Raw genomic sequence first — 23,640 nt, 5'->3', positions numbered from 1 at the left:
GGGAGATCCTGTCTACCTTTCAACCATCTGGCTCTTCAACAAAAGGGGATAACTACACTTACTTGTCCATCCATTGAGGTGTTCCCACCACCAATGATCTCACTTTAAGGAATCTTTATCTCATTATCTCATGCTCTTGTTATTTATTGCTATTTATTTATATTTGTATTTTACAGTTTGTTGTCTTCTGCACTCTGATTGTCTTTCATTGATCCTGTTTATAGCTGCTATCCTATAAATTTGCTGAGTATGCCCGCAGGAAAATTAATCTCAGGGTTGTATGTGGTGACGTGTATGTATTCTGATAATAAATGTTACTTTGAACTTGAACTTTGTTCTGTAGGGTCTGCAAATGCTGACATGGATTTGGTTAAAAATTCTGTCAGATTTGCAGCTGAAATGTTAATTATCTACAAGGAAGCTGTCACAGGAAAGCAGCATCCATCATCTAGCCTGCACTACCCCACAATCCAAGCAATGCGCTTTTCTCAGATGCAGCCATTGGGAAAGAGGGACAGGAGCTTTAGGCTGGTTCAAAAGCAGTTATTATCACTCAGCCATCAGGCTCCTGAATCACTGCACATAACTTCACTCACCTTAACTCTGAACTGATTCCACAACCTACAGACTCACTGTCAAGGACTCTACAGCTCATGTTCTCAGTATTCATTGTTATTTATTTGTTTGCTTGTTTTATTTGTACAGTTTGTCTTCTTTTGCACATTGGTTGTGTGCCTATATTTCTTTGTGTGTAGTTTTTCATTGACGCTACTCCAAGCAGGAGAGGAAACTCAATAGTTTCACCTGCGCAGCCTTTGCCACATCCTCTGCATCATCTGGAGAGACAAAGTCCCAAACTCTGAGGTCATCTCCCGCACTGGACTTCCCACAACGTTCACGCTTTTAAGACAATGCAGACTGCACTGGCTGGGCCACGTCCATCATATGAAGGATGGTAGACTGCCAAAGAACATTCTCTATGGAGAACTAGCAACAGGTAAGAAGAACATTGGTAGATCCCAGCTTCGCTTCACGGACCTCTGCAAGCGTGACATGAAAGCCTTAAAAATTCACAGAGTGCTGGGAGGATACAGCAGTTGACTGCAACAAATGGCGACGTACTCTTCAGCAACACCTAGAGCAAGACGAAAGAGGGATTCTGAGTCAGTTTGAGGAGCGGAGAGCTAAACAGAGAGCACAGCGGACAACAATTCCACAATGCCCTATACACGCAGCAACTGTGGCAGAGCCTCAATCGCCACAGTTGATGCTGCTCAACAAACCAGTGACTACCAGAGGTGCAGTGCTCATGATTGACCACGACTGATGGAGGCCACACACACACGTTTCTTTGTTCTACTGTGAATACTCGCAAGCAAATGGATCTCAGGATGGTATATGGTGACATATACGAGGGTTGATTGATAAGTTCATGGCCTAAAGTAGAAAGAGTCAATTTTAGAAAACCTAGCACATTTATTTTTCAACATAGTCCCCTCCTACATTTGCACACTTAGTCCAGCGGTCGTGGAGCATACAGATCTTGGACCTCCAGAAAGTGTCCACAGTGGGGTGATTGATAAGTTTCCAACTTACTGCATAATCAAACAGTTGACCTAACTCACAAGCTGTATAACTTAGGCCACGAACTTGTCAATCACCTCTGCTGTGGACACTTTATGGAGGTCCAAGATCTGTATGCCCCACGACCACTGGATTAAGTGTGTAAATGTAGGAGGGGACTATGTTGAAAAATAAATGTGCTAGGTTTTCTAAAATTGACTCCGTCTACCTTAGGCCACGAACTTATCAATCACCCCTCGTATGTATTTTGATAATAAATTTACTTTGAAGTTTGAATTTTCCTTATGATTCAAAAGATGTTTGACGTTTTAAGTAATTTCTGTTTTCTTTAAATAATTAATTCCCATCTGTTTTTCTCAGTGAATCTTAATGAGCAATTGTTATTGTCCACTGGAGTAGGTTAACTAAACGCTATCTTTATAACAGCGCTATCGACTGTGGAATTCATCCTCCGGAAGGCACAGACTTGTTAGACCAGTGTTATTCAATAAACTGCTGACTAGCCACATTTGTGGCAATATTGATACTTATAATCCTTTTTAAACTTTTAAAGACTGAGCTCAACTGTTCTGTTATTGCGTTTAGGTGGCCAGCGATGGTGGAACATGATCCTCAGACTGGGAAATACTTTATGTTCACAAGTGACTCAGATCAGTTTCCGGTTAGTATACTTGTGTTAACTGGTAAAGCACTGTGCCACAGCCACCAAACATAATGGATTCTATTCTCAATCTTTGGAGAGTGTTTGGCTGTTGTACTTTTTTGCCTGCTCCAGTTTCCTTGAATAAAATATTTGTAATAATAGAAATTGGGTACAGGAAGGAAGTCGGAAATAGAACAACATGCAAAAAAGTTGGAGGTAATCAGCAAGACGGAGCATCTCTGGAGTGGTGTTGGAAGGGTTGCAGAGATCTTAGGCGCAGTCGAAGTAACTGAGTGAAGTGAAGGTCTAGGATTGTAAAACAAGGCTGTGCCACTTTAGGAGTTATCGTTGTTCGGTAGTCACAGTGGTGAAAGTAAATGGGAGGACAAGAAGTTATCTCCTATCTATGAATTTTAAAATAGAGCCAAGCTGTTCTGGGAACTTGAATGACTCGATAAGCAAGGTGATAATAAAACAGTGGTTATTTCCTATGTGGCACTGGTGTGAGTCTTTTTAACAATTCATCTGTTCAGCTTCATGGAAAATAGTAGCATTACGTGCCCTATTTAATTGCATTCTGCTGCCACACATCCTGCGACAGCAAACATGTACTTCATGCTGTTGTTACTGAATTGTGTTTGGAAGTTGCAAGTCTTCTCTAAGCTTCATCCCTACTCATCACTCAGTGTTCTTCTTATATTATAAAGCTCATCAGTGACTGAGATAGGATCAGACTTGGGTTTATTATCACTGATATTTGTCGTGAAATTTGTTGTTTAGTGGCAATAGCAGTGTGCAATACATAAATATAATGTATATTTATTTTTTTATAGATAGAAGATAAGTAAGCAATGCAAAGTGAGAGGAAAAAAGAGTGAGGTAGAATTCATGCCCATTCAGAAATCGGATGGTGGAGGGGGAAAAGCTGTGAGTCATTGAGTGTGGGTCTTCTAACTCCTGTACCCCTTCCCTGATGATAATAACGAGGAGGGCATGTCCCAGACGATGAGGGTTCTTAACGATGGATGAAAGTAGGGTTATAGTAGGATTACTGTAAGTGGTCAGTGCAGATTTGTTAGGCTGAAGGTACGATAAGTGTGCATCTTCAGGTTCTTGTACATCCTCTACGATTGTAGAGCTCCTTCCCAGTGTATACTTCAGAGAGGCACACTGTAAGGAACTGTTGAAAAGTATGGTTGTTGAATAATGTGAAGTTAATACTCAGATTCTGGTACCACTAAAAATCTGTTGTTGCTTTTTCAGTCAAAGTACCATGTTACATTTTTTGACGATACAGTAAGCCATGCTTGGATTGCTGCATCACACATAAAGAATTTCCAAGAACTTCCACAGGAGAAAAACACATCAGTGAGTAAAATTAATCAGAGAAATTTCTATTAAATGTAATATTCTTTTGGTTTCAAGATATTTTAAATTAATGTCTCCATAAGGAACATGGGATTAACATCAGATGCTCCAAATGCTTCCACCTGTTGCAGAAAAGTTAAAATTTAGTTGACTTATTTGTTTCTTTGTTGTTTTAACTGGCTTTTTGGTATTGTGGTTTAGCAGGTGGCCCTTCTGGAGAACAGAAGATAAAAAAATTTAGATGGGTGTTTCAGCTCTGTACAGTCGCAGGCATTGTCTTTAGAATGAGATGTTAAACTGAGGCTGTCTTCCATAGAGTCAATGAGTTCTGACTAGAGCAGGGGTCAGCAACCTTTACCACTGAAAGAGCCACTTGGACCCGTTTCCTACAGAAAAGAAAACACTGGGAGCCGCAAAACCCGTTTGACATTTAAAATGAAATAACACTGCATACAACGTTTTTTTTGCCTTTATGCTATGTATAAACAAACTATAATGTGTTGCAGTTATGAAATTGATGAACTCCTGCAGAGAAAACGAAATTACATTTCTGCATGCAACAAAAACATTTTGAACTCCGAAAAAAAGACGTTGGGTTGAAAGTTACTTTTAAGTAAAATACTCAATGTCTATTTGAGTCCTTCTTGTATTTATGAAAAACGCCGAACTTAAATTTTCCGCCAGCAGCAAACCAAAAATAACATCAGCCAGCTGTCAGCCTGAAAAATAAAAGGACTATTTCACTGAACAATGAAAAAATATGAATATACATAAAATAATAGGCAATTAAAATATTTATCATACTTGGTTAATGGGATTTCTGCTCCTGGACCTCAGCGCACAGCGTCTGCACATCAGGGCTGTATGACGTCACCTTCATCTTTACACAGGATCGCAAGCTGTCATCTGTGAGGCGTGCGCGATGTTTGTTTTTAATAAAGTTCATGTTGGAGAACACCTGCTCACATACATATGTGGATCCAAAGATCGACAGGACTCCAAGCGCATACTTTTTCATGTTTACATAAATGTCGGGCATAGCATTCCATGTTTCGAACACAAGTTTGTCCGGTTTTGGAAGGTTTTCAATATCACTCCATTTGTGATTCTGAGCAAGAACGGCCTTCTGACGGGCAACATCTTCAAGGTCTGCTGTCAAGCGTCTAAACTTGGACACCCATATGTCTTTGTCGGCTATGTCGGCCAGTTCCATCTCAAGATCAGGTTGACTCACACCTGCCAATGCAGTCGTATTCAGTAGGGAAGGATCGATGCTTAAGGGAGTGACCGGGAAGGATAATGTGTTTTTTTCCTCTCTGAACTCACAGAAGCGTTTCCCAAACGATGTTTGCATTGCGATGATTGCAGAATGTAAATACTCCGAAATTATCATGTCGTGACCTTGTTTGAACTCTCTCAAATTGGGGAAGTGAGACAATGTGCCTTTCTGTAAATCTCTGGCAAGCACTGTCAACTTGCGCTCGAATGCCAAAACATCCTCCAACATGTGCAGGGCTGGACGTCCTTACCCCGTTGAAGAGCTGTGTTCAGCGTGTTCAGGTGCGCTGTCATGTCTACCATGAAGTGTAGCTTTTCCAGCCACTCTGGCTGTTCCAGCTCAGGAAAGGTGAGCCTTTTGCTGCCCAGGAAAGTTTTCACTTCTTCCAGACACGCGACAAAGCGTTTCAGCACCTCCCCTTTGGACAGCCACCGGACTTTGTTGTGCAGCAGGAGATCAGAATATGCGCTTTCCAGCTCGTCCAGTAACAAACGGAATTGACGGTGATTTAAACTTTTTGCCATTATTTTATTGACAATCTGAATGACAACATCCATTACTTCTGTGCATTCCGGAGGAAATGTTTGAGCGCACAGTGCCTCTTGGTGCAAGATGCAGTGAAAAGTCAGCAGCTTTCTGTCCAGCGACTTCTGCAGTAAAGCCACAAATCCCTTGTGCGTTCCCGTCATATTCGGAGCCCCATCAGTAGCTACTGACACCAGATGGGTGGTCTTTATTCCTTTGGCTCTTAAACAATTCAAGACAGCCTCACAGATGTCCTCCCCCCGTGTTTGGTCTTTTAGAGGTATCAACTGAATCAGTTCTTCCTGTGGCCCGGCAGAGTTTACATACCGGCAGAACAACGCTATTTGTTCAATATCACCTTTGTCTTTAGACTCGTCACAGGCAATCGAGTAGGCCACAGCTGAATTGATGTCTTTAATTTGCTGTCTTGTGATGTCTTCTGCCATTTTTATGGTTCTGTCTTTGACAGTCTTTGCAGAGAGGGGCATATCCCTGATTTTCTGCACAATTTCACTCTTGTTTTTAAAGTCCGTGAATAGATGTTCTGAAATCTTAATGAAAGATTCTTTTATATATTCACCATCTGTAAACTGCTTCCCGTGCCTGACTATTTCCTGAGCGGCAATATAACTGGCGTATGTCGTTGATTTTCCAGACTTCATCCATTTCTGGAAATGATTTTTGCTCAGATCAACCTTCCGCATCAGTTCCGAAACGGCTTTTTTTCTCTCATCTCCATCCGGATATTTTTGAGCAAAGGCTGCGTGTTTATTCTGGAAATGCCTTGCGACATTTGACTTTTTGTTGTTTGCTAGTTTCTCATTAACAGTGAAAGCAAATGAATCTGTCCACGTATCATTAAACGTTCTGATTTCTTCAGTCACTTTTCTTTTTTTAGAATTCTCCATAGTTGGCTTACCTTGGATCGAAAAATTAAAGAAATCGCGCACTGGCGGGTGTCAGGTATTGGCAGTGGTGACGTATATTAATAGCGATAAAAACACGTTGTAGCGGTGTGCTCACGCAGTCAGTAAACTGCAGTTGAATAACTTTATTCGAACTAAACAGCCTTGCTTTTAAGCCTCCCTCAACCCAGCCCCCATGGACGCAGATGCTGCAAAAGACGCGTACTCACAAACCCCCGTAGGCTATCTCCCTTAGCCGGAATGCTGGCTAATTGTGAGCCGTTTCGGATGTGCCAGGAAATGTGTCGCCACACTTAGATTGTACAAGATCACCATAATCTTCAAATTTAGAATTACATTTCAAAAGCTAACAAACTAACATAAAATACATTTTAATTAAATACTGACCAATTATTTCCCAAAGCCACAGGGAGCCGCAGCACAGAGGTGAAAGAGCCACAAATGGCTCGGGAGCCGCAGTTTGCCGACCCCCGGACTAGAGCATTAGCCAACATCAGAGGCTCAACCATTAACTTAACATTTCTTTACACCTATGATTGTGTGGCTATGCACAGCTCTAACACCATGTTCAAGTTTGCTGATGACACCATTGTTGTGGGCTGTATCAAAGGCGTTGATGAATCAGCATTAAAGAGAGAGATTGAAAATTTAGCTGAGTGGTGTTATAACAACAATCTCTCATTCAATGTCAGCAAGACCAAGGAACTGTTTGTAGACTTCAAGAGAGGGAAACCGGAGGTCCGTGAGCCAGTACTCATTGGACAATCAGAGATGGAGAGGGCATAGGTTTACTGTTACAGGGGAAAGTTTTAAAAGGGACCTAAGGGGCAATTTTTTCCACACAGATGGTGGTACATAGTATATAGAACAAGCTGTCAGAGAAAGTGGCTGAGGCAAGCAGGTACAGTAACATTTAAAAGGCATGTGGACAGTTTCTTGAATAGGAAAAGTTTAGGGCAGAGGTTCCCAACTTTTTTACGTCATGGACCAATGCCATTAAGCAAGGGGTCCATAGACCTAAGGTTGGGAACTGCTGGTTTAGGGAGATATAGATGCAGGTGAACAAGACTAGCTTAGATAGATGTCTTGCTTGGCTTGATGAGTTGGGCCAAAAGGTCAATTTCCATGCTGTAAAACTTAGTGACTCTGACTATCAGTGTTCTTATTAGGGATTTGAGGAGATTTGGTATGTCACCTAAAACACTTGAAAATTTCTACAGATGTATGATGGAGAGCATTCTAACTGGCTCCATCACTATGGTATGGGGTGGGAGGTTACTGCACAGGATCGAAATAAGCTGCAGAGAGTTTTAAACTTTTCAGCTCCATCATGGGTATTAGCCTGTGATGCTGCATCCATCATTAAGCACTCCCTCCACACAGAACATGCCCTCTTCTCATTGCTTCCATCAGTAAGGAGCCTGAAAGCACACACTCGACGATTCAGGAACAACTTCTTCCCCCATTGGATTTCTGAATGGACATCCAACCCATGACTTGCTACTTTTTTACTACTTTTTTATTTCTATTTTTATTTTTGCACTACTTATTTAACTATTTATATACAGGCAGTCCCCGGGTTACGTACGAGTTCTGTTCCTGAGACTGTCTTTAGGTCAGATTTGTACGTAAGTTGGAACAAGTACATCTGGTATTATTTAGCGTCAGTTAGTCAAACGTTTGTCTTAGTATATAGTACATATTTTACCTTTCTATGCATATAAAACACTTAAGGAACGTATGTATTCCAATAATTAAACCACTGTGTTGCTTAGTAATAATTGTAGCTTTCATCGGGGCAGGGCCTTTCACATGCTCCATTATTCTCACTTTATCCATTATCCTTTAAAATTGTTCCGATCGTTGACCGACTGTAGCCTAATGCTTTTCTAATGACCGATGGCGTTTCACCTCTTTCCAAACGCTTTATTATTTCCACTTTATTTTCAATTGCGATCGCATCCTGTCAATGGAACAGAAACACTGCGGGTCCCGACCTGCACTGGCTCCCGAGGTCCGCTGGGTCCTAAGGACCACAGCACTGATTTCCCTGGGACCTAAACTGCACCGCACTGAGACAGGTTAAATGGGACAAGTGGGTGCTGTGCTGGGTTTGGGTAATTGATCCTCCGCAATATTCTGTGTGGGGATTTAAACTGGAGGTGGCTGTTTTTTTTACGAGGTCGAGTTGTGAGCTCAACATCAACCCAGCACGGATGGTATGGGAGTCACTGGATCGACATCAACTCAGCATGGGAGCAGTCTGTCACTAAATCGAACTTGGGACCCTCCGTTCAGTAGCCTGGAGCTAATCTGACTGCGCCACCAGCTGACCAGAATGGGGGGGGGGGGTGCTGGGTCAGGGTGAATCTTACTAAGAAAAATTTAAGCCAAATACAAAGTTAAACACTCAACACAGTGTCAATGGCAATGACTTAAAATGGTGGACGGTGTTGCGATCCGACTTAAAATGGCGGAGGGCTTTCCCCTTCCTCGGTTCGTAAGTACGAGTTATCCGTAAGTCGGACATTCGTAACTCGGGGACTACCTGTACATATATATACACACACTCTTACTGTAATTTGCAGTTTTTTTGGCCATTATTTTGTATTGCTGTTGCAAAGTTAACAACATATTTCATGACATGTGCCGGTGATATTAAACCTAATTCTGATTCCTGAAAGGTGACAGCATCATATGTCTTCTCTGTAGCATCTGCCCCACCCCATACCCTATTCAATGAGTCATAGAGCCATTTACCACAGAAACAGGCTTTTCTTCTCAGAGTTGGCATCTACCATCGAGCACCCAATTAGACTCATCTTCACTGCAGGGTAGCACTTGCCAATTTTGTTATCTGTTGGAGTGCAGATTGCTGCACTGCTCTGGCACCCTACAAGTTCCTTTCAACACTGTCAGGCTAGAAACTGACCTTGTATAACAGCAGTCTGTGAGTCAGTGCTTGCATTGCATTGCAGCTTTAAGAAGTTTTGTGTTGGCCATCAGATACAATATCACAGTTGCATGACGTGATAATTGAGTTTTACACCACTTCCCAAAATGGAAAGCATGCAGTTCAATCCTGCACAAAGTATTGTGCCAAATAGAAGTTGCCCATTTTAATTCTACTAAAAGCGGGATCTCCTGGTGTCTACCCATTTCAATTCTGCTAAAGGTGGGATCTTTTCGTGGCCACTTATTTTAATTCTACTAAAATCAGTATATTGTGATGGCCACCCATTTCAATTCTACTAAAAGTGGGATCTCCTGACAGCCACCTATTTCAATTCTACTAAAAGCATGATCTCCCCATTGCCACCCATTTCAACTCTTCTAAAAGCTGGATCTCCCCGTGACCACCCATTTCAATTCTACTTCCCATTCCCATTCCGATATGTCAATCCATGGTCTCCTCTACTGCTGCAATGAGGCCACACTCAGATTGGAGGAGCAACACCTTATATTCCATCTGAGTAGCCTCCAAACTGATTGAACATCAATTTATCAAACTTCTGGAAATGGCCCCCTCCCACCATTCTATTTTCCTATTCCCCTCACTCACCTTATCTCCTTACCTGGCTATCACCTCCCTCTGGTGCTCCTCCCCCTTCTCTCATGACCTTCTTCCCTCTCCTATCAGATTCTCCCTTATCCAATCCTTTTTCTCTTTCACCTATCAACTTCCCAATTCTTTACTTCACCTCCCCTCCTTCCCAGTTTCATCTACCACCTCTACTTTGTATCTCTTCCTCTTCTCCCCCCACCTTCTTGCTCTGACTTTTAATCTTGTGTTTTTCCAATCTGAAGAATAGTCCCGGCTTGAAACATTGACTGTTTACTCTTTTCCATTGATGTTGCCTGACCAGCTGAGTTCCTCCAGCATTTTGTGTGTATAGCTGCCACTTCTGTGTTGTTTGAATGCAGGCTTTCTGACAGAACCATAATTATTCTATTATGGTTATTATTTTATTATGGAAGTAAATGAATTTCATGGTGTAATATATGTGCTTTGATAATAAATTTACTTTGAACTTTGAGGCTTTTAAATTTACCAGAGGGTATTGTAAGTCTTCACATTTAGGTTGCCCCTGGAAGTTTTCATTTGGCCCTCTGCACTATTTTCTGAGGGCCCAATTATTCTTGACCCTGCCCATGCAATGCTTTCCCTAACCCCATCATCTAGGGAATCACTGTAACAGCAATAACAGTGATCCCATGGAGTGGTAAAGTTTAGTGCTGTATTTGTGGGAGCTTATCCCCATTACCATCCCCGGCTATGACAATTTAGGAACCTAGTGGTGCTCCAAATGGCATGTGGCTCTAACAGCCTCTGACAACCAAGTCCAATTCTTGGCCTTCAAGTGTGGCTTAGTTACTAGGCCCGGCAGACCAATTGCTACTGACAAGAGAAGGGGTAAAGGCAGACCACTGGCACCTCAAAACCAGCATCTTGGGGCATTTGGGGCCCATCAGCCTTAGATGGCAGCCCACCTAGGAAAAATTAATGATTTTACACCTCCACTGTCTTGCGGCCATATCCACCCACAGGAGAAGCTTTGGGAGTAAACCCTGCGGAAGAAATCCAGAGCTGGGTCCCTTAGGCAGTTTGATGTTGTTTACAACTTCACTCTGGCAACCTCTGTGATGACATTGGTGCCAAGCTGTATCAGCGCTTGCCCTTCCCTTGGACTACATCAGTGACATGGAGAGGGGGAACCCGCTGCATGGGCAACAGCCGGTTCTTCAAATCTTCCCGGCCAGGCTTGCACCCTGAAGAGGACACTTCCACATCGCTACTCAGTGATGACACAACACAGGAAGCATCAGCACTTGATTGGCGTAGAGTGGGGTGCCAGGGGCCGCTTCTAATGGTGGGAGAGGTCCTAGGACCTCACTGGGCAGTCCCCAGTCAAATAGGTGCTGATACGCCACGGTCCACTTGGTCCACTTGCTCCACTGGTTGTGTGGGGCTCAAGGAACCCCTGACAGGTGGATCGATAACCTTACACCTAACAAAAAAAGAAAACATCAAAAGTATCCAGCCCTCAAGATAGGTACTTGGAATGTAGCTCAGAAGACCTATAAGATATGAGCGACACCCACAAAACCGCAGTCATCACCAACGAACTGAGCAGACTGCAGATGGATATTGTCTCCCTTCAAGAAACAAGGCTCTCTTCCTCTGGAAGCCTTCGAGACGAAGATTTCTCCATCTGGCATGGAAAGCCACCAGAAGAGCCGAGGGGGCACGGTATTAGCTTCGCCATAAGAAACAGCCTAGTTGGCGCCATCATACCACTAACTGAACAAACTGAAAGACTACTCAGGATTCAGCTTCAAACATCTGTGGGCCTGGTTAGCATTATCAATGCTTTTGTGCTTACATTAACTTCTACCTAGGAAACTAAGGATGAACTCAGTGCAGCTATCAAAGAAGACCCTTCTCAAGAGCCACTATTCATTCTCGGCGACTTTAACGCAAGAGTTGACAGCAACCACCACAGCTGGCCTTCCTGTTTGAGACAGTTTGGTACTGGAAAGATGAATAAAAACAGCCAGTGACTCCTTGAACTCTACTGCCAACATGTCCTTTGTATCACTTTCACCTTATTCAACACCAAGCCTCAGTACATAGTGTCATGGAGGCATACGAGGTCCAATTTAATCTCATCCTTGCAAGATGCAGCAGTCTTCAGACAGTCAAGGTGACATGCAGTTACCAGAGTGCAGATTGTGACACTGACCACTCCCCTGTGTGCAGCAAGGTAAAACTTCAGCTGAGGAGACTTCGTCATTCCAGAAGGGAGGGGGGCCCACGCATTGACACCAGCAATACTTGTAGCCCTGTAAAGATAGCCAAGTTTATGCAAGCCCTGGAGGAAGCTCTGCCTGGCTTTCCCAACACCAATGTCAGCAAGAGATGGGAAAATCTGCGGGACACCATCTACAGCACTGCAATATCTACCTTTGGAAAAAAGACAGTCAAGTCTGCTGATTGGTTTGAGGCCCACTCTGAAGTACTGTTGCCTCTGATTGAGGAGAAGAGAAAAGCACTGACAGCATACAAGTGCTCTCCTAGCGAGAAGGACCTGCAAGTGCTCTGGGCTACCCAGAACAAAGTTCAGCAGGCTGCCAGGCAGTGTGCTGACAATTACTGACTCCAGCTCTGCTGCAAGACCCAGAAGGCTGCTGAGACAGGCAACATCAGACATAAGTATGACAGAATCAAGTAAGCCATTGGTCCATTACAGAGCAAGACTGCCCGACTGAAGTCATCAGTGGGAGAAATCATCAAGGACAAAACACAACAGATGGAATGCTGGGTAGAACATTACTCAGAGCTGTATGCCAGAGAGACTGTTGTTAAAGAAAAAGCTCTGAACACCATTGAACCTCTGCCCACCCTGATCGAACGATGTAGACCCCACACTGGAGGAACTCAGGGAAGCACTGGAAGCACTTTCTTCTGGGAAAGCCCCAGGAAAACATGACATCCCTCCTGAGGTTCTAGTATGTGCCAAGGGCACCCTCATCCCAGATCCTCTGCCAGTGTTTTTGAGAAGCCAGCGTACCCCAAGGCGTGAGGTATGCAAACATCATCACTCTCTACAGGAACAAGGGCGTCAGGAGCAACTGTAACAACTATTGCTGCATCTCTCTTCTCAGTGTTGTGGGGAAGCTTTTTGCTGGAGTTGCCCTGAAGAGGCACTAGCTGCTCACAGAAGCGTCTATCCTGAGTCTCAGTGTGGGTTCAGAGCTGAGTGGTTCACCATTGACATGATCTTCTCCCTCTGGCAACTGCAAGAAAAGTGCAGAGAACAGCAGAAACCATTCTACATTGCCTCCATTGATCTTACTAAGGTGTTCGACCTTGTGAGCAGAAAAGGCCTCTTTGAGATCCTTGCCAAGATTGGCTGCCCCCAGTCTTACTCCATATCATCAGTTCGTTTCGTGACGACATGAACGGGACCATAGTGTTTGATGGCTTCTTTAACATCCTTAACGGTAAAACAGGGGTGTGTCGTCCATCTGACGCTGTTCAGTACCTCTTTGCAGTCCTGCTCAAGTACACCTTTGGGGAGGCCACTGAAGGCATTTATCTCAGTTTAGGCTGTCAAGACTCAGAGCGAGGACCAACGTGCAGATATGGCTCCTCAGAGACTTCCTGTTTGCCAATGACTCGACTGTTGCAATTCACTCACAGCAAGAGCTACAAGATCTCATGACCTGCTTTGAGCAAGCCTGCAGAGAGTTCAGCCTGACTATCAGCTTGAAGAAGACACAGGTGATGTGGCAAGACATTGATGACAAGCCATCCATTTACATTGTTGTCTAAGAGCTGGAAGTCGTACACGAATTCATGTACCTGGGCTCCATGATCTAGATAACCAATCACTCGAAAGCGAGATCAACAAGTGCATCAGAAAAGCAGCCACAACCTTCTCAAGGTTAACTAAGAGAGTTTGGGCCAAGAACAGACTCACCACGAACACCAAAGTCTAGGTGAACATAGCCTGTGTGTTGAGCACTTTGATCTACACCAGCAAAACTTGGACTCTGTGCACAAAACAAGAGCAACGACTCAATGCTTTCCACTTGCGCTGCCTCAGACACATGCTTGGTATCACCTGGGAAGACAAAGTTTCTGACAACATGGTGCTGAAGAGAGGAGGCACCATCTCCATGTTCACCTTCCTCAAACAGGCACATGCGCTGGCTAGGAAACGTCTTGTGCATGGCAGATGGGCACATACTGAAGGGCATTCTCTTTGGGGAGCTGGAGTTTGGAAAGAGGCCAACAGCTGTGCTACAAGGAAGCCTGCAAGCGTGACCTCAAGGCTCTTGGAATTAGCACCAACATGTAGCAGTCACTTGCCTTAGACAGATGTGCCTGGAAGCAGGAGGTGAATAAGGGACTCTTCAGGCATAAGACCACTCTGATGCAGCAAGCAGAGGAAAAGAGAGCCCACTGAAAGTTCCGTCCCCAAGCTGCCCAAGACATCCAGAGCTACCTCAGTGTTCTGCTGTACACAGTGTGGCACGGACTGTCACTCCCGCATTGGACTCCACAGGCTCTGCTTAACCCAATCCACCAGAGGTGCAAACTCATGATCCCCTGGGATCAACGGCTGCCTTTCTGCTGTATTTGTACAATGAAGTGGAATGGTCTGTGAATAATGTAACTTTATTGATGATGTTTCGAAGTGTTTTACAATGGGATAAAAGTACAAACAAGAGAATAAAATAAAAAGTAAAAACAAACAAAATAAAAGACAAAAATATGTTAGTTGAAAGCAAGGTTAAATAAATAGGTTTTGAGCTGGTATTTAAAAGTGTCATCTGAGTCTGCATTCCTTATAATTTTAGGTCTTGAACTCCACAGTTCAGGAGTGTAGTCCAAAAAAGGCTGATCTGGCAATTATCTTTTGAGGGAGGTTGTTTAAATTTAAGAGACTGGCGGAAGAGGACCTGAGAGCTCAAGCAGGATTATAATACAAATACAATTCTGTGATGTACTCCGGTCCCAGACCATTGAGAGTTTTAAAAACAAGTAAGAAAACATTAAAATCAATTCTAAGGGATACAGGAAGTCAATACAGAGTAACTAGTATGGGAGAGTTATGTTCCCTCATCCTGGTTTTGGTTAAAAGTCTAGCAGCTGTGTTCTGAATGAGTTGAAGTTTGCCAGTAGATTACTTGGGAAGGCCTATAAAAAGTGTATTTGATATAAAGGCATGAATTAGTCTTTCAGCATCATTACATGACAGAAACGAATGTACCTTTGCAATATTTCTTAAGTATAGGAATGCTGCTCTGGTCACTTTCTTTATGTTGGATTTAAAATTCAAATCTAAATCAGCAATAACACCTTTCAAGCAGCTGACCCTTTGAAGGATCTTTTCAACATTTTAAAAATATCTCTGAAAGCACCATGTAGATGAAACAGATTTGGATATTTTAATGTCCAAATATATCATTAAAATTTTAAAAAGATGTTCTTAAAACACATTTATCTGATGTAATATAAGTAAATTAAGCCAATGTATTAATTAAAATAAAGAAAAGAAGCTGCGAATATTGTGTATCATGAGTAATCACCAGTGTGCTGGAGGCCAGAAGAGATTCTGCAGATGTTAGAAATATGGAGCAATACACATAAATACTGGGGGAACTCAGCAGGTCAGGTAGCGTCTGTGGAGTGTAAATAACAGTCAATACTTCTGGTTGAGATCCTTCATCAGGACTGTTGAAGGGTCTCAATATGAAACATTGAATCACAAACATGAGAAAGCCTGCAGATGCTGGAAATCCAGAGCAACACACACAAAATGCTGGAGGAACTCAGCAAGCCAGGCAGCATCTATGGAAAAGAGTACAGTAGATGTTTCAGGCTGAGCATAATGAAGGGTTGCACGAAACATTGAATGTTCATTTCCCTCCATAGAAGGTGTATGACCTGCTGAGTTCCTCCAGCATTTTGTGTGAGCCTGCTGAAGGAACTCAGTGGATTGAACAGCATCTGTGGGTGGAAAGGAATTGTCAGCATTTTGGGTTGAAATCCTGCACCAGAACCCTGTGGATTCCATCTTCTCTTATCTCTTGTCTCCATCTTCTCTTATATTCTGGTTAATGATCCATTGAATGGAGGCATGTTAGGTACTCAATCCATGGCTGCTGTAAATGTTGATGAGCCAGGAAAGAAGTGTGACGGCCTCACTCCATCTTGTTTACATCATCGAGCTTACAGTGCCCTGGGAGGATGCAGAGGAGGAGGCCTACGAGTGCAAGAAACTGAGGTACACTGAGCTTGCAGCCGATGTGCAGCAACGTGGCTGGAAAGCAAGGGTCTGACTAGTTGAAGTTGGCTGCAGAGGATTTGTAGCCACATCAACATCAAGGCTACTCCGGGAGTTGGGAGTGCAAGGGATGACACATCTACAAGAAGTCAGAGACCTCTCCAGAGCTGCTGAAAAGGGTAGTTAGTGGCTCTGGATGAAGTGAAAGGATTCCATCTGGGCCCCCAAATAAGTGAATGGCATCTAGGGGGTGAGCCTGGGATGCCAGGATTCACTGCTGAACCCTCTGGAGGTGTCGTGGGCCTATCAGCGAAACACTGAGGAAAGAGGGCGCCCACTTGATAACCCAGAAGATGCCACCACTCACTTGGCCACCCCGCAGAGTCTAGGCAGCATGTCTCAGGAGTACAAATAAGGGATACTAACATCTAGTCCTACATAACATACCTGTCCAGCTCTCCAGCATAGTGTGTCAGAACTTCATGCCTGGATTCAGTGCTAAGTCCAGTGGCAGAGCAGGCCAGAAATCAAAGACATGTTGAAAAGGAAATAGTAGATAGGTTCTGGTTCTCTGCAGAACCACTCCCCCACTTTAGAGTATAAACTGCCTCCATGTTTTCTAGCAAGCTTGCCCTTCTGTGGTTTAGGGCCGGTTGTGGCCACGATCTTCCATTTGTGAATCCAGCCTCTCTTTCATCATCCTTTATTACAGAAAGTATCGTTATGTGAGTGGTTGGTTGTGAGAGTGAAGTGGTGCAGAACTGACTGACCAATTTGGAGTAAAAGTCTCGAGGTAAAAAAAAATGTTGCAATGGAAGTTAAGAATGTTTGCCAAGCCATCACAAAATGCCTTGGGACTGTGAAGGGGAAATGGAATCTGAGAAGGAAAATTGGGCATGAGAGCATCATTAATAGCTTCAGAACCACTGCAGCCCCTCCATTCCCCATGGTCTGCCTCTGGTAATAATCTCAGTGAAAACTAGTAGCTTCTCCTCCAAAGGGGTACCGGAATGCTGGCTAGATTATAGAGCATGTCTTATGAGGAAATGTTGAGTGAGCTAGGGCTTTTCCCTTTGGAGGAAAGAAAGATGAGAAGTGATGTGTTAGTGGTGTACGAGATGATAAGAGACATAGATTGAGTGAGTGGACAGCCAAAGATATTTCCTAGGGTGGGAATGGCTAATATGAGAGGGCATAATTTTAAGGTTATTGTAAGTAAATATAATGACGATGTCAGAGGTAAGGTTTTTTTTGCACAGAAAGTGGTGTGTACGTGGAACAACCTGCTAGGGTTAGTGGTAGACGCAGGTACTTTAGGGGTATTTAAGAAATTTTTAGATAGGCACATAATGATAGCAAAATTGAGGGCTATGTGGGAGGGAAGAGTTAGATTGATCTTAGAGTAGGTTAAAGGGGGCACTGCTGTAGTGCAGTGGTTAGCGTGACACTATTATAGCTCAGGGTGTCAGAGTTCAGTTTTAACACCATTGTAAGATGTTTGTACATCCTTCCTATGAATGAGTATGTTTCCTCCGGGTGCTTCAGTTTTCTCCCACCGTCCAAAGATGTACCAGTTAGTAGGTTACTTGGTCATTGTAAGCAACACTCACAAAATGGTGGAGGAACTCAGCAGGCCAGGCAGCATCTATGGAAAGGAGTACAGTTGATGTTTTGGGCCGAGACCCTTCATCAGGACTCAAGATAAATAAGATGAGGAGTCAGAGTTAGAAGGTAGGGAAGGGGAGGAAGAAATACAGATGACTGGTGAAACTGGGAGGTGGGAGGGGTGAAGTAAAGAGCTGGAAAGTTGATTAGTGAAATAATCACAGGGCTGGAGAAGGGGGAATCTGATAGAGGACAGAAGGCCATGGAAGAAAGGAAAAGGGGAGGAGCACCAGAGTGTGCAGGCAAGGAGATAAAGTGAGAGAGGGAAAAGGGGATGGGGAATGGTGAAAGGGTGGGGGTGGTGGCCATTATTGGAAGTTCGAGAAATCAGTGTTCATGCCATCAGGTTGAAGATTACCCAGAGAAAATATAAGGTGTTGCTCCTCCAACCTGAGTGTGGCCTAATTGCCACAGTAGAGGAGACCACGTACTGACACATCAGAATGGTAATGGGAAGTGTAATTAAAATGGGTGGCCACTGGGAGAGCCCGATTTTTCTGGCAGATGGAGCTTAGGTGTTTGGTGAACTGGTCTTCCAATCTATGCCGGGTCTTATTGATATACAGGAGGCCACACCGGGAGCATCTGATATAGTAGATGACCTCAACAGACTCACAGGTTGCTTCATCTGGAAGGACTGTTTGGTGCCCTGAATGGTAGTGAGAGAGGAGGTGTAGGGAGATCAGTGGAGAGGGATGAATGGACAAGGGAGTTGCCTAGGGAGCGATCCCTGCGGAAAGCAGAAAGTGGGGGGGAGAGGGAGGGAGGGAAAGATATGCTTGGTGGAATCCCATTGGAGATGGTGGAAGTTACAGAGAATTATGTGTTGGACGCCAAAGCTGGTGGGGTGGTAGGTGAGGACCTGAGGAATCCTATTGCTGGTAGGGTGGCGGGAGGATGGGGTGAGGGCAAATGTGTGTGAAATGGAAGAGATGTGGTTGAGAGTAGTGTTGGTGGTGGAAGGGAAGCCCATTTCTTTGAAGAAGGAGCTGATCTCCTTCGTACTGGAATGAAAAGCCACATCTGGAGAGCAGGTGTGGCGGAGACAGAGGAAACCAGAGAAAGAGGTGGCACTTTTACAAGTAATGGGGTGGGAAGAAGTAGCTATGAGAGTCAGTGGGTTTATAATAGGTATCAATAGATAACCTTTCTCCAGAGATAGAGACAGAAAGATCAAGAAAGTGGAGGGAAGCTTTTGGAAATGGACCAGGTAAATTTGAAGGCAGGGTGGAAGTTGGAGCCAAAATTGATTAAGTCAACAAGCTCCACATGGGTGCAGGAACCAGCACCAGTGCAGTTTTTGATGTAGCATAGGAAAAGTTGGGTAGTAACCCTAGTGCAGGCTTGTAGCATACACTGTTTCATGCAGCCGACAAGAAGGCCAGCATAACTGGGACCCATGCGAGTACCCATGGCTACACCCTTTGTTTGAAGGAAATTGTAGGAGCCAAAGGAGAAACTATTGAGAGTGAGGACAAGTTCCGCCATTTGGAGGAGTGTGGTGGTAGAGGGGAACTGATTAGGCCTGGTGTCTAGAAAGAAAAGGAGAGCTTTGGGGCCTTCCTGATGGAGAATGGAGGTATATAGAGATTGGACGTCCATGGTGAAAATAAGATGCTCAGGAGCAGAGAACTTGAAATCATTGATAAGATCCGGAGTGTGTGAAGTGTCATGGATGTAGGTAGGAAGAGACTCAACCAGGAGGAATAAAACTGAGTTGAGGTATGCAGATATGAGTTCAGTGGGATGAGAACAAGCTGAAACAATGGATGGGCAGGTTTGTGGATCTAGGATAGGAGGTAGAAACAGGAGGTGTGGGGTGAGGGAACCATGAGGTTAGTGGCAGTGGATGGGAGATCTCAGAGTTAATAAGGTCAGTGAAGGTGTGGGAGACAATGGCCTGGTGCTCTTTAGTGGGGTCATGTTTGAGCGATAATTAAGTGGAAGTGTCTGACAGTTTTTGCTGGGCTGCAGCAAGGTAGAGGTCAGTCCGCCAGACTATGACAGCACCATCCTCTCCCCTTCTTATCTGCGGATTATGATGAGGTTAGGATTCGTGAGGAGGAAGTGGAGAGCAGAGCGTTCAGGAGTAAGGTTGGAGTTGCAGAGAGGAGTGATGAATTCAGGACAGTTGATGTCTTGTTGACAGTTGGCAATGAAAAGATCATTGTAAACTGTCCTGTGATTAGGCTAGGATTAAATAGCTGGGTTGCTGGGCAGTGTGGTTCATTGCGCCAGAAGGGCCTGTTGCGTGCTGTATTTCTAAACTAAAAATTAAAATGTTTTTGAAACAGTCAGCATGACATTGTGGGCTGAAAGGCCTGAACTATGTTATACTATTCTATATTTTATGTTCAATATACCTGTTCCCCTCTGGTTAGCTGGCTTCAAATTGTGTGTCACCTTGTCCTGCAAATGTTGGGTAATCAAGCTGTCACCACTGAAAAATTGGCAGCATTTGCAAGTTATGAAATGTGATCATGAGGTTTGTGTGGTACTAAATGTATGAGGGTGATTTGCACCATATAGATGTTAGATCAAAGTCCTAATTGATAGTGAATGTTGGGCATTGTGAGCTGAATATTGTTTTTGAGTAGTGTTGCAAATCATAGACTTGCAATTGTTGTAGCTGAGGGTGTTAGTGGGGATATGCTCCCATTAACTATTAAATTCTCCCAATGGCATGTGTCTCAAATAGCCCCTGACATCCAAGGTCTCAGCCTGAAATGGCTGGTTACTCTTTTCCATTGATGCTGCCTGGCCTGCTGAGTTCCTCCAGCATTTTCTGTGTAATACTTTGAGTTACAGTACCTGAAAATTTTCTTGTTTCTGTTCTGTTCATCCAGTTACTGACCTTCATGTCTGGCTTAGCTACTAAGCCTGGTGGAACTGTTTCTACTGATATTATTAGGGGCAAAGGTATGTTGCTGGTACTTTAAAACTTGTTGCTTTGAGCAGATGGGGCTCGTCAGCCGTGGTTGGCAGCTCATCTAGGAGAAGGGAAACTTTGATCTCAAACCTCCGTTGCCTTGCTCTATATCCACTTATGGGGAAGGCTTTGGAGGTAAATCTTAAGGATAAAAACATAGCTGGAGTCCTTAAGGCAGTCCTATGTTGAGCTCAGTGCTGACTGACAACTCCTGTATTGGTCTCTGCCGTTCCTTTGCGTTCATTAGGTGCGTGGACAAAGGGAGCCTGCTGCATGGACAACAGCTTTCTCTCCATATCATACTGCTCTGGCTTATGTACTACGTAGGGAGCCAGATTGCAACATCCATGTGCGACCTCAACCAATGAAGGGCCTCATGGATAACTCACTTGAAGATACATTCATTGACTGTGATTCTTGTGAAGTTACTAAACTTCTTGGGGTACAAATTCAGGTCCATGGCTCTTGGCATTGGCCTCTATGGCTCTCTGGTTCACTACCTTCAGAGTTTGTGTCTGGAGAATTCTTCATAAATTCTCCTTCATTTAAGTTCTTCTACCAAAATATACAGCACAGCATCTGAAAGCCTTGGAGTCCATGTGTTATATATTTGTTAGTGATCCCAAGTCAGATTCACCACTGCTAACAGTGACTCCAGTCATTCTAAGAATTGCAGGTGGATTTTAACCTGAGCTGATGACTCATGTTGTTAGCCTCCATGCCAATATGTCCAACCAATAGCCCAACGTGTGCAACCGATGGCCAGCATAAATTGGACAGTGTCATCACAACAATGAAAGGGCAAGCATGAAGTGGTCTGCCTACATTCTGTATAGCAGGCATGGGTTAAAGTATATCCTACTTTCAGAAGAGTATTGCTTTTAGTTTCATTTTGATTTTGAAATGCTTTAAGACATTTTATTGATTGTATAATATGACACATATACATATGCATTATTTGTTGAACAGAAAAAGACTTTTATAATAAGAATCCAGCCTGTTTTTCCACTCAGTTTTTGTTATCTGCTGATTTGCTGCATGTGGATCTGCATACATGTGACCTTCATCCCCCATACTAGCAAATATGTCTACATACTTGCACACATTGAAAAACAAGTCATTATACAGATATGATGAGTTACAGATACAGGCAGTCCCTGAGTTACGAATGTCTGACTTACAGACAACTCGTACTTACAAATGCCGTCCACCATTTTAAGTCAGATCACGACGCTGTCCGCCATTTTAAGTCATTGCCGTTAACACTGTGTTGAGTGTGTACTTTGTATTTAGCTTAAATACTTCTTAAGCAAGAATCACCCTGACTCCCCCCCACCCCACTTTTCCAGTCAGCACCGCCCCCACTTGTCCCATTTAACCTTTCTCAGTGTGGGTGGACTTTAGGACCCGGAGCAGCACAAGACCCTCAGCCCGTGGCTGCTGCTGTATTTTTTTATTAAGTGCGATCGTGACCAATAGCCAGATTAGAAATGCTGATCAAGTCAACTAGTTCCTAAAGAGAACTCTGATAGGCCAATCAGACGGTTCACTGCTGCTCAGTGATAGAACATAAAATCTGCAGTTTTCTGTTCCGTTGATGGAAAACGATTGCGATTGAAAATAAAGTGGAAATAATAAAGCGATTGGAAAGAGGTGAAATGCCATTGGTCATTGGAAAAGCGTTAGGCTGCAGTCGGTCAACGATTGGAACAACTTTAAAGGATAACAGATAAAGTGAGAATAATGGAGCATGTGAAAGGCCCTGCCCCGATGAAAGCTACAATTATACTAAGCAACGCAGTGGTTTAATTATTGAAATACATACATTTCTTAAGTGTTTTATATGCATAGAAAGATAAAATATATACTATATACTAAGATAAACGTTTGACTAACTGATGCTAAGTAATACTGGGTGTATCTGTTCCGACTTAGGAACAGAACTCGTTCATGACCCGGGGACTACCTGTACATAATGGCTGCCCCATCGAGAGTTAGGTGCACTAAGTTCCTGGGAATTCATGCCACAGATGACCTCACCTGGTCCCTCAATATCAGCTCACTGAACAAGGCCATGAATGAGGCAAACGAGGCTGTCCCACCCCCCACATTTTAACTGAATTTTATAGGAGCTCCACCAAGAGTGTCTTGACAAGTTGCACTTCCAGCTGTTATGGGAACAGTGAGCATTGGACCAGAAGTCTCTACAAAGGACTTTTAGAACAGCCAAGATGATCAGAGAGGCCTTCCTACCATCCATCAGGAACACTTATCAGGAGTGCTGCGTACACAGGGCCCTTAGATTTATTAAGGGTCTCACCCATCCTCTTTAGCTTTCTACAATCAGGCAGGAGACTGATGCATAAGATGGGAAACAGCTTCTTCCCATTAGGCTTTTGAATTCCCCTTCCCATCACATTCGAAGTGTCACCGGTTAATCTGTTCTGTACCTGACAATATTTAACGTATGCATATTAGTTTGTTTATTTATATATAATTCATCTGTAGATTTTTCCTTACTTTCTTAAATTATTGTGTGTTATATGTGTCTTATGTGTAGTACTGTGCTTTACACCCTGGTTTGGAGAAACTTTGTCTTTAATTACGGTATATAGTTAAATGACAAAAAACTTGAGATATCTATAACTTTGATGGAGAGCAGTATTTTACCCTGCTGTGGTGCAGTGGCGTTAGCACTGGACTTCAAGGCAAATGGTCCTGGGTACGAATCCAGCTGGCCCTTACAAGTTTTCCATTCGTGCTGGCTTGAGAGTCGAGCTTGCAACTTGACCTCATAAAAAACAGTCAAATGTTAAGGTAATGACAAAATATGCTGTCCAATGCACCACAAGGTGCAAAAAGGAACAATAATCTTGTGATTTCAAAACCTATCTCTGATTAGAAGCTTCAAAAGAAATAACTTG

The 23,640-nt window shown here is 43.5% G+C and overlaps 1 protein-coding gene across 8 annotated transcripts in view; it reads left to right on the top strand.

Annotated features, from left to right (window-relative positions):
* LOC132396924 (zinc finger CW-type PWWP domain protein 1-like) overlaps positions 1–23,640 on the top strand; it is a 194,274-nt gene that overhangs the window by 93,670 nt on the left and 76,964 nt on the right. For all 8 annotated transcript variants that reach the window (XM_059975021.1, XM_059975028.1, XM_059975023.1 and 5 more), the window contains 2 exons: positions 2,170–2,245; positions 3,491–3,595. In XM_059975021.1, the coding sequence (XP_059831004.1) occupies positions 2,170–2,245; positions 3,491–3,595 (181 nt within the window). The remainder of the gene's footprint in view (positions 1–2,169; positions 2,246–3,490; positions 3,596–23,640) is intronic.

Source organism: Hypanus sabinus, chromosome 7 (assembly GCF_030144855.1).
Source record: "Hypanus sabinus isolate sHypSab1 chromosome 7, sHypSab1.hap1, whole genome shotgun sequence".
Taxonomy (NCBI): Eukaryota; Metazoa; Chordata; class Chondrichthyes; order Myliobatiformes; family Dasyatidae; genus Hypanus; species Hypanus sabinus.
The sequence above is the reverse complement of the archived record's forward strand: the minus strand, read 5'-3'. Positions and strand labels throughout refer to the sequence as shown.